This window comes from Heteronotia binoei, chromosome 12 (assembly GCF_032191835.1).
Source record: "Heteronotia binoei isolate CCM8104 ecotype False Entrance Well chromosome 12, APGP_CSIRO_Hbin_v1, whole genome shotgun sequence".
NCBI classification, from domain to species: Eukaryota; Metazoa; Chordata; class Lepidosauria; order Squamata; family Gekkonidae; genus Heteronotia; species Heteronotia binoei.
In genome coordinates, this window is record NC_083234.1 from 1,762,252 (window position 1) to 1,773,037 (window position 10,786).

At 55.4% G+C, this 10,786-nt stretch overlaps 1 protein-coding gene across 1 annotated transcript; it reads left to right on the forward strand.

Moving 5' to 3' along the window:
- The first annotated feature begins 5,534 nt into the window (after positions 1-5,534).
- Positions 5,535-9,937, forward strand: MPZL2 (myelin protein zero like 2). Its single transcript, XM_060251627.1, has 4 exons — positions 5,535-5,714; positions 7,351-7,561; positions 8,083-8,227; positions 9,862-9,937. The coding sequence occupies exons 1-4, from the start codon at positions 5,535-5,537 to the stop codon at positions 9,935-9,937; spliced, it is 612 nt and encodes a 203-aa protein (XP_060107610.1).
- The last annotated feature ends 849 nt before the right edge of the window (positions 9,938-10,786 follow it).

The following is a 10,786-nucleotide window of genomic DNA, read 5'->3' on the forward strand; positions in this document are numbered from 1 at the left end:
CTATCTTGCTATATGCAGAAGAAACAGAGTAGGGAAAGCATTGGGTAAATTGTGAGAACCTGAATTCAGTTGTACAACCAGATAGGAGAGAGGAATTAGAATAACAGAATCATAGGTTGAGAACAGACGGGCATTCTGGAGGAGCCTGGAGGAGTCCCGAATCGAGATGGCTCAAAAAGAGCTGTCCCAGAGCCTCCACACACTCACCACATGCCGGCCACATCCCGTCCATGAGGCAGCTGGGCCCTCCACACGGGAAGGCGACCCAGAAGCCAGATTCCATTTTTTCCCCTCGTGTGGGCAAGCGCTGATGCGCACGAGTGCTCCAGTGCTATGAATGGTTTCTTTTAAAAAGACACCTGGGACCAGCTTGGGGTGGCTGGGCAGTTCCATACCACCAAGTCGCCTCACTCAAACTCTTCCCTATTCAGACGGCGGGGAAACGACTGACGGCCGGCTCAAACAATTGCTTGGGAAGTGGCAGCTTTTTGAGCCAGTCTTGGGCACCTGGAGGATGGCTGGCAGATTTTTTGGGCTGACTTCAGAGGCGTCTCTGAGTTGGCCCCAAGTGCCAGTCTGTAATCAGCCATAGAAGTGGAAGGGATCTCCAGGGTGATCTAGTCCAACCCCCGGCACAATGCAAGAAATTCAAAAATACCTCCCCCCCACACACACATACATCCCCAATGACCCCTGCTCCACGCCCAAAAGATGGCAAAAACCTCCTGGAGAGCAATTGCTACCTGACCCCAAAGTTTCAATCAGCATTTCCCTGGCATGTAAGAAAGGGCCACAAGAACTCAGCACTGATGCAGCCCTTCCCGCCCTCCTTCCATGATCTGCCTAATTCACAGAGTCAGCACTGCTGTCAGATGGCCATCTAGCCTCTGCTTCAAAACCTCCAAGGAAGGAGAGCCCACCACCTCCCGAGGAGGAAGCCTGTTCCACTGAGGAATCGCTCTAACGGTCAGGAATCATAGAATCCTAGAGTTGGAAGGGACTTCCAGAGTCATCTAGTCCAACCCCCTGCACAATGCAGGAAACTCACAAAGACCTCCCCCTAAATTCAGAGGATCCACATTGCTGTCAGATGGCCACCTAGCCTCTGCTTCAAAACCTCCAAGGAAGGAGAGCCCACCACCTCCCGAGGAGGAAGCCTGTTCCACTGAGGAATCGCTCTAACGGTCAGGAATCATAGAATCCTAGAGTTGGAAGGGACTTCCAGAGTCATCTAGTCCAACCCCCTGCACAATGCAGGAAACTCACAAAGACCTCCCCCTAAATTCAGAGGATCCACATTGCTGTCAGATGGCCACCTAGCCTCTGCTTCAAAACCTCCAAGGAAGGAGAGCCCACCACCTCCCGAGGAAGCTCTCAGATTCTGCTCGGTATCAAGCAGTTAGACTTCTCTGAGATGTGCAGGAAGGAAGTTTTAATGAAATATCAGACAGAAGCAAACACTGGTGGTAGGGGACCTGGCCAGAACGAACTTCATTGAATTACAGAGGTGCTTTGTTGCATGCCCAAACTCTGCACACTATACACATTTAAAACAATTCCCAAGCCTTCAAAAGAGCATTCATTCTTTTGAAGCCAGGCTATGCGCAACAAGATCTAGGGCCTTCTCGGTGGCAGCACCAGAACTCTGGAACACCCTCCCAGAAGCTATAAGGGCCCTGCGGGATTTGTCGGCGTTCCGCAGGGCCTGCAAGACCGAACTGTTTAGACAGGCTTTTCTGGTTGACTGAAAATGGGCTGCCACCGGACATCCTACAGAAGCTGGTGGTCATAGTCAGAACCCAATACCGCCAGACTGGATTGAGATAGCGTAATAGTTTTAAACTGATAAATGTATTATGGTTTTATATGTTTTATGGAATTGATTGTTTTTATGATACTGTAAGCCGCCCTGAGTCCGCTTGCGGAGAGGGCGGAATATAAATGTAAAGTAATAAATAAAATAAATAAATTACAATATGCTCCAAAGCCAGCACTACCACAAGCCACAACCCCCCCCCCCCCCGCTTATGAAACAATTCCAAAGCTACAAAACAGAAGTCTGTTTTGGCCCCTGCCCCCTCCCCCCTTGTCCTCTCCCATCACCCAGCTGCCCTCGACAAAGCCAAGCCACCCCCTCTCCCCAGTGTGCAACTTGGTCTCCCCCCTCATCCTCTCCTGCCACCCTCCTTCCTGGCTTGGCCGGCTAGCACTTCTTCTCACCATTTTTTAATAACATATCACATTTCTTTAAAAATTAAAAATCAGTAAACTAAAAATGTGAAGTTTCAAGTTTGGCACTCTTCATTTTCCCTACCTTTTATGATAATGGGGGGAGCGCTAGCGGGTGATTGGCCTGAGGCGCCAGAAAGCCCGCCCTGACCCCGCTGTGGGGAAATGGGTGGAGATGCAGCAGCCAGGGAAGACGCCGCCTTCACCTTCCGTGGGCGCCCATGGACTACGCCATGTGTTTTGTTGGCATCACTTTCTGCCTGGGGAAGGGGCCATTCCCAGGCTGCAAGGGCTCAGGGAGCCGACCAACTCCGGGCAGGCCCCAACACCGCCCACAAATGCCTAGGCGCACTGACAGCTGGCTGCCACGCCCTGATGCCAGTGCCCCTGAGCAACGGGCTGCTTCAACATGCCCACGCTGACGGAACTGCCGGTCACACTGACGTAGCTGAGACGTTCAACAACGCAGAGGCAGATCTGCTCCCAAAGCGCTTTCAGCCACCGCCCACCCCCACCCCCGGATTGCTCCGTGAATCTTTCAGACGACTGAAATTCTTACATTCATGAGGCACCCTGGCCTGTTCCTATTAAAATCTGGGTTTTCTAAAAGGAAAATAAGCTTGGGAATCAAATGGGAAAGAATGCATTAACCAGCCCACAGGGGACAAATAGGACTTAACTTGCTTGAAGTTTAATAAATTTCCCCTTTGAAAAGCAACCTTTCTTGTATTTCCTTATATCTGTTTTCACTGAACTTTCTTTTGCCAGCCACAAAGTAAGAGGGTTCAAAGGGGGGGGGGGTTGCCTCTCCCCCTTCTAACAATTAATTCATTCCAATTTATACCTTTACACAGAAACCTTCTTTTATAATTCTCATCGTTTTACTTGGAGGCCAGTGAAATCTGTTATATAATCTTTTATACACCTTAATTAGCTTTCCTAAGAGAAACACACAGTTTCCAGAAAGTTTTAGAATCTTTTACTTCAGCAAATTTTTCAACACGATTTGTCTGTTTATATTCTATTACACGAGCCATGCTTAAATTAAACCACATGATATAAATAAGCTGTGACTTAAAACTCACCCTCTTTAAACAGACACAACCTAGAAACAAATCCCAACCTTTTGACATATCAAAAATATCCTTTTAATAATAACTGGCTGTTAAGAGCCTCCTAGGATCTTTTAGAGTCCAGACTTCTTTCACCTAAACTCATAATTCAAGACTGAAGCCGGCATTACGAACACAAGCGTGGGGTGGGGGATGCTGAAAGGGGGGTGATGGAAGGTGTTCTCCGGTTTCTTCCCTCCCCTTCCAAGCCTCCGGCTGCAGCTCAGAGAAGAAAAAATTCAAGGGGGGGGGGCGGGTTGGAACAGGAACGGGAGACTCCCCAATTGCTTTGTTAAAAAGCCCTTTTGTTAAAAAGATGCCCCTAGTTGTTGCGCAGACATTTAGCCAGACCAAAAGCTTCTGAACAGAATTCTTTGTAGTGGAAACAGGCACAGCAGCTTCCTATCTAAACAACTAATGAGAAAGAAACAAACCGGCAACACACTTTCGTGTTTAACCAATTCAGGTCCACCGTTTTTTTCTTCTCACCTTTATTTTCTGCCTAGAAACCTGCCTGCCATGTGCGGGGGGGGGGGGGGGGGGGGGCGGCTGCGGGCCGCTTTCTTCTGACTCCGGGAGAGACGCCCGGGCAGGGGGCAGCGCTGCAGGGCACCCCCCCTCCCCCGAGGCCAAGCCCGGCCGGGGCGGGGCGGGGGAGGCCCTCTCGGGCAAGCAGCAGCTCCGGCGCTTCCGGCGGCGCGAGGGAGAGACTGGACGGCAGCCACGGGAGGGGGGCGCGCAGGGCACCCAGGCCGCCTTCTGTGCTGCTTCTTCCGGCTTCCTGAGCCCAGCCCCGCCCCAGACGGCGGCCAGGCCCCCGGGAGGCGGTGGCGGGTGCTGCTGTTGCCGCCGCCGCCGTCCAGGCTCCACCTTCGCCATCCCAGAGCTCCGAGGAGGAGGCCTGAGCGGAGCGCCACGACCGGCCCGGCCCGGCGAGCCCAGCATGGCCCGAGCGGCGAGAGGCCGCCTGTTGCTGCTGCTGCTGCCGCCGCTGCTGCTGGGTGGGTGGGGGGGCGCGGGGGGCGGGGCCTCCTTCCAAGCCTTGGCCAGCCTCACCGCGACGCCCCGACGGCGCCCTCCCCCTCCGGCCTCCTGCCCGGCGACGTCCGCAGGCCGCCCCAGCTGGGGAGGAGAGGCCCGTCAGTGCGCGGGGCCCAGCCTCCCCTCCCTGCGCCCCGCAGACGGCGGCCCCAGCCCCAGGAGAAACAGGCCTCTCCGCGAACAGGCCCTTCTTCGGCAGCACAGGGCCGCTTTCGCAACCCGGAGCTCCGCAGTCACTTCCCCGACGGCGACGACCAGCCGCCTGGCCCTGAGTCACCGGGGCGGGGGGGGGAGGGGAGGGAGCCGGCCCGCCAGGCGCAGCGGGATAGACCCCCCACCCGGTCCCCTGAAGGGGGCAGGGGTTCAGGCACTTCCCAGCGGCCTGTTTCTGGGAAGCCCTTCCCGTCTGGAGGCTGAAGCGCGGGAGGGGGCATCAAGGACCTCTCCTCCCCCTCCCCCTCTCCTCCAGGGGGTCCTCCTCAGCTTATGGGGGGGGGGGTGCTGGTGAGTGTGTCTCTGGAAGGTTGGCCACGCCCTCCCTCTCTCCCTGTGAAAAGAGCCGGGGACCTTGGGGGGGGGGGCAAGCTTTGTGTGCTGTGGGGAGGGGGCTTGGTTTTTCCCGCGACTGTGTCAGCTGAGCCCCTGCGGGGAAGGGGGCGGGGCCTGCCTCTTGGGCCAGACTCTCCCCTCCGGCTCCAGGGAACCCCCCCCCCCCCCCCGCCGCCGAAGGGCTGCAGGGAGAGCCCAAAGCAGCTCCTCCCCCCAGCTCTGGAATAAGACAGGGAGATAACAGGCTGTCAGGAGCAAGGAGGTGCCAGTTTCTGGGATGGCTGGAAGTGCCCCCCTCCCAACTAAGTCCAAGTCGGCACCCTTCCCCCCGTGCCTGCCTGAGGAGCAGCTTGGGGAGAGGCATGAGTCAGTGCAGCTGCCCTCCTGCTTGGAGGACTCTGAGCAGCCTCACCTGAGAGGAGGGTTCCTCTCTGCTCCTGGGGCATCTTTAGCACTCGCTGCTGCTGCTGCTGGCTCTCTCTCTCTTTGCTGTCCCCACAACACCCCTGTGAGACCAGGCAGGCCGAGACAGGGGTCACCCAGGGAGCTTCATGGCCAGGCGAGGACTTCAAGATCCAAGCCTGACCCCGTAGCCTAACAGAGATGCCTCCTGCAGGACTCTGCCCCGGGGCAGCGATCGACATCTACACCCCGAGTGCCCTGGAAGTCCTCAACGGGACCGACGTGCGCTTGAAGTGCACCTTCCGCAGCCACGTCCTTCCTGGGGAAAAGGTGACGGTGACCTGGAACTTCCGGCCCCACTCGGGCGGCCCGGACCAGAATGTGAGTGAGCCTTGGGCGGCAGGCAGCAGGACACCTTCCGGAGGGAGCTGGCCCCAGAGGCAGCAGAAGGGTGGGGGGGCTGCGGGTGTGGAGGGGCTGCTCACTACCAAACGGGGAGGAGCAGCAAATGCACCAGAAGACAGAGTCAGAATGCAAGGAGATCATCTGACCCTGCTGGGAAAGGGGGCAAATGCAAACAAGCATATCTGCGGAGCCCTACATCTGGGTAACAACAGTGTGGAACATGCGTACTGGATGGGGGTGCACTTCTTGGTGTGAACAAGATCTTGGAGTGGAGGTGGGGACGGTAAGTTAAATTTGAGCAACCAACGTGATGCAGTGGCAACAAAGGCTAACACCATCGCATCCAGATTGCAAGATGTCCTAGTCCTGCTGTACGCTGCGTTGGTCAGGCCGCACCTGGAGTATTTTATAAAGTTCTGGAGGCCTCCCTTCAAGAAGGATGCAGGCCGAATGGAGCGGGTGGAGAGGAGAAGCCCTGCAAGCAGGAAAGGCTGAGGAGGGACTTGGGATATTCAGTCTGGAGAAGCAGAGATTGAGGGGAACCTGAGTGAAGAAGACTTGCAATCATGGGTTTAAATGAAGGGCAGGAAGGTACAGGCTGGATTTCAGGAGAAACCTTTTGACAGTCAGAGTTGTTCAGTGGTGGATTCAGCTCCCCTCACCGGCAGTCTTCAAGCAGGGCTGGGCAAACAGCGGTCAGGGATGCTCTAGGCTCATCCTGCACTGAGCAGGAAGAAGACTGCAAATTTATACCCCGCCCTTCTCTCTGAATCAGAGTCTCAGAGCGGCTCACAATCTCCTAGATCTTCTCCCCCCACAACAGACACCCTGTGAGGTGGGTGGGACTGAGAGGGCTCTCACAGCAGCTGCCCTTTCAAGGACAACTCCTGCAAGAGCCATGGCTGACCCGAGGCCATTCCAGCAGCTGCAAGTGGAGGAGGAGAATCAAACCCGGTTCTCCCAGATAAGAGTCCGCGCACTTCACCACTACACCAAACTGGAGGTGGGACTGGGTGTCCTGTCTGGCCCCTTCCAACTCTGTGATTCTATGATTCTAAAATGAATGTCTGGTTAACAGTCTGGGCTAGAAAAAGTGCTTTCACCCAGCAAAAAACAAACAGGGAGGGTGCCAGGGGAACCTCAAAGGAGGGGGCATTTCAGGGCAATGCCCTTGCTGGCCCCCCCACCCCCCATCTGCAGGCCAGGCCTGGCACAAAGAGCAGCAGGACTTGTGCAGAGAGCCTCCACGCTGCTTTCAGCCCTTACAGCAGAGGAGGTGCAAAGCACAGGAGCAGATCAAAGGCAGCCCAGATCCCTTCTTGGCCCTTCAGTTCTCACAGGCCTTGCCTTCTGAGGAGGCAGCAGGCTGGGCCAGGCCAGCCCAGGACTCTCTCTGACTGAGGGCCCCGGGAAGAGTGCGGCTGATTGGTGGCTTGGAGGCTTGACGGACATTCCAGCCCTGCCCCCTCCTTCCCCCAAGTGGTCGATGGTGCCTGGAGCCTCCCTTGGGGAAATGGCATCTTCTGGAGGAGGCAGAGGAGCAAAGTAGCCCCCATTCCCCCTCCCTCCCGGGGGAGGGGGGGAATCACTGGGCTCCTCTCTGGCTTCCTAGGTGTTCTACTACCACGAGCAGCCTTACCCAGCGACGACAGGACACTTTGTGGGCCGAGTGAGGTGGGACGGCAACATCCAGAAGAGCGACGCCTCCCTCATGCTTTGGAATGTGAGCCCGGCTGACAACGGCACTTTCCAGTGCCAGGTGAAGAACCCCCCAGACGTGGATGGCAACATCGGGGAGATCCAGCTGGCGGTTGTGCTGAAAGGTGTGTAGCCTCTGCTCTGAGGCAGGGAGGGGCCACAGCTGGGGCAAAGGGGCTGCTGCTTGCCAATCGCCTCCCACTCGCCTCGACTTGCCTCTCTTGGCAGATTGGCTGCAATTGCCAGCAGCACTTCAGCCATGACAGAGTTAAAGTGCTGTTGAGCATAAACTGGATGTCACCAATGGAGAAAGTTTCCTGGATTAGAGAAGGTGGCATTTAGTGGGATTGCTGTGGTCTTTAGTCTGTCTTTGGCTGATCAGTATTTAGGTTAGAAGATGTGCTTTTGGTCACACAGGCGACTCCTTGGTGTTCTTTGTTCTGAAAGCTATAAGGAAAGACGGAGTGGCCACCTTGGCCTTTGCCGGGTCATCGTTAGGATGTAGCTCTAGAAAGCTCCAGGGTGTTCTCATTTCCATCCAAAGGTATCCCCTCCCTCTTGTCTTGATAGATGACTTTGATGCTGGAGCCTCCGTTTCCCTTTGCTCTGCTCCACTGACCTCCCCCCTCCTCTCCTCCCTGCACAGTGACCTTCTCGGAGATCCACATCTTGGCCCTCCTCATTGGCTGTACCTGCCTGTTCATGATCCTCCTGGTGGTGGGGGTGGTCCTCTGTCGCCAGCAGCGCAGGAAGCGGCAAGAGAAGAAGCTGGAGATGGTGCAGGCAGGGCGGTAAGGAGGGGCGCATCTGGGGAGCCATCGGGCAGGGCTTGGCCCCGGGCGGCATCTGTACATCCGTCCTTCGGAGGCAAAGCAGGGAGGGGAGGGGGGGGAGTTGAGACTGGTGAATGCCGTGACTAGGAATTGGGAGCACCGGAGTCCACTCCTCTGGCTCTCGGGGAAACTTGGCCAGGTCCCAGATGGGCCCCAGAGGGGAGGGTACAGTGAGCAGAGGGCGGCAAGGTGGAGGCAAAGGGAAACCGCAGAGGGCCAAAGGACACGGGGGAGGGGGGGAGGGGCCTAGGTGTGAGTGAGCCCCGTGGGGTGGCCGGCTGTGAGGCCAGATGTTAGCCAAAATGCCCTCCAAACGAGGTTGGGGAATTAGTTAGGTGGGCACCTGGCTCACTAGGAATCTTTTACCAATGTATACAAGAATACACATCCACAAAAGTGATGCTTAAATAATGGGACTCTAATTTAGTAAAACCAATTACAATTTATTAAGAAAAATATAGTCTTCCATACAAGATAAAAATACACATACAATCATACACACACACACAGTCCTAAGAAATATAGATAGATGGATAGGGAAACATATAAGGGTAGACACACAGGGTAATATTTACCATCGTAGTCTTCGAGGAAGGCTCCAATGGCGACATAAGAGGACGGGGGAAATGGACCCAAAACTATGGCCAGAATTGGGGATGGATCTAGACAGCAGAACTGGGATACTGTTAGATGCACACCTGTGGGTAGCTAGTCCACAGGTTATACGGCCTCTCTTGAGCCCTCAGGGGATGGGAGGTATCAGGGAGGAGAAAGGGGAGGCTCTGCCATGACCATGAAGGCTGGACATTTGCAGAGCCAATGGCGAGTTCCTTGGTTGCACCTAATTGGATACCTGTCTTGACCAATGAGCTTGCCTGGATTCTGGGTACCTGAAAGAATCTTCCTGATTAGAACAGGCCATGGGGTGGCTCCGAAATGACAGTTGGGAAAATGAATAGAAGTGATTACTAGGTGGGGAACACTTAAGATTAGATGGACTTATCTGAAAAGGTGACAATAGAGAATCAAATACTGGCACCAGTCTTTGTTCTGGGTTTCGTTAGACAAAGTTTTGAGTGCTCTAGCAGGGTATGCTTGGATAAGCTTGATTGCCTTATGCAAAAGCTGAAGCAGCTATTGGATATGGAGTCAGGAAAGCAAGATGGATTCTGGTGGTGTTAGCCCTTGGTTCATGGAAAATAGGCTAGAAACTGTTTGCTTGTACAGTTCATGGTGGCATGACTTCCTTTACTGCAGCGGCCAAGACTGGGCACACAAGGAGCAGAATGCTGCTGCAAAGCTGAGGCGTATAGTATCCACATAAGCCTTAGAAACTGTAAGCAAAGTCCACTTCTTAGAGCAGATGTGTGAGAGTCAAAACTCCAGGCACCCTGGCAACCATACTGGTGATCACGATGTCCATATGTATGAAAAGTAGGGGGCTTTCCTTACACATAGCTCAGCTCCCTGCAGGAACAGCCCCTTGCAGGCTTCCTCCAAGGGGCCTTCTGCCCTTGCCCCACACAGGGCGGCATCATGGGCCCCCTCCCTCTCCCCCCCCCCCCCACTGAGACTCTCTCTGTTGCATTTAGTGACAGGTCAGAGAAAGCCAAGCTGAAGACAGCTGAGCTGGAGGAAATGACGGTCATGCGTGGAGAGCGAGTCTGAAGCCCCACCCAGGTAAGCCCTGTCATTCTGCCCACTCTTGCCAGCAGGGGCTCTTCTTGTTCCGTGTCTGGTGTTGCAAAGGGCCTCCTGTGCCCTTCCCACCTTGGGCCATTAGGAGAGAGAAAACCTTCCTGCAAATGAGTCCTGCGGCAGAGTTTTATTCAGCTTCCGTGTGCACGCACTCCTCCTCAGCCGGAAGGGGATGGAAACAGAAACAACACACAGAAGCTGGGTAACTTAGCATCCAAAATAATGGAAACAGGGTAAAAGAATCAGTTTAGTTATGTGCAGGTCCAGTGCCAGAGTTTCCAGCACCCCAGGCCACAGGGCTGCACCCCCACCCTTGACTTTCTGCCCCACAACTGCACAGGAACTTACCCAGCATGCACCTGGGCACAGGGCCAGCTCGGGCAGTTGCCTAGGGCGCGGACTTCTGGGGGCGCCAAATATGACTCAGTGACATTATCAGTACGGGGGGGGGGGGTGTCGATAGTCTAGGGCCAGCCCTGCCTGGGGGGGGGCAAGCAGGGTGGTGGGAGCAGGCCCAAGCCAAAGGTGCACTGGGAGGAGGAGCACACCCACCCCCATCCGGAAGGGCCGGGCAGCTGCTGTGGTTCCTCCTCGCTGGCCTGGCTCAGGAGCAGCTGCGGCTGCGTGGAAGAGCACACGGCTGCCACTTGATAGGGTTCCGCTGGTTTGAAACCCCAGCCTGAGGACATAGGTGGATGTGTCCTTCAGCTGGAAAGAGGCATAAACCAAAGGCTCCGTCTTCTTTTCCTCGCACAGCTTTCTCTGCCCTCCCTGTCCCTCCACCCCAGGCGGGGAGTCTGGTTCTGTGGACTGCTGCAT

Coding starts and splice junctions, on each gene's coding strand:
- MPZL2 (XM_060251627.1), top strand. CDS start 5,535: ATGCCTCCTGCAGGACTCTGCCCCGGGGCAGCGATCGACATCTACACC. Junction 5,715..7,350: donor CGGGCGGCCCGGACCAGAAT/GTGAGTGAGCCT, acceptor CTGGCTTCCTAG/GTGTTCTACTACCACGAGCA. Junction 7,562..8,082: donor GCTGGCGGTTGTGCTGAAAG/GTGTGTAGCCTC, acceptor CTCCCTGCACAG/TGACCTTCTCGGAGATCCAC.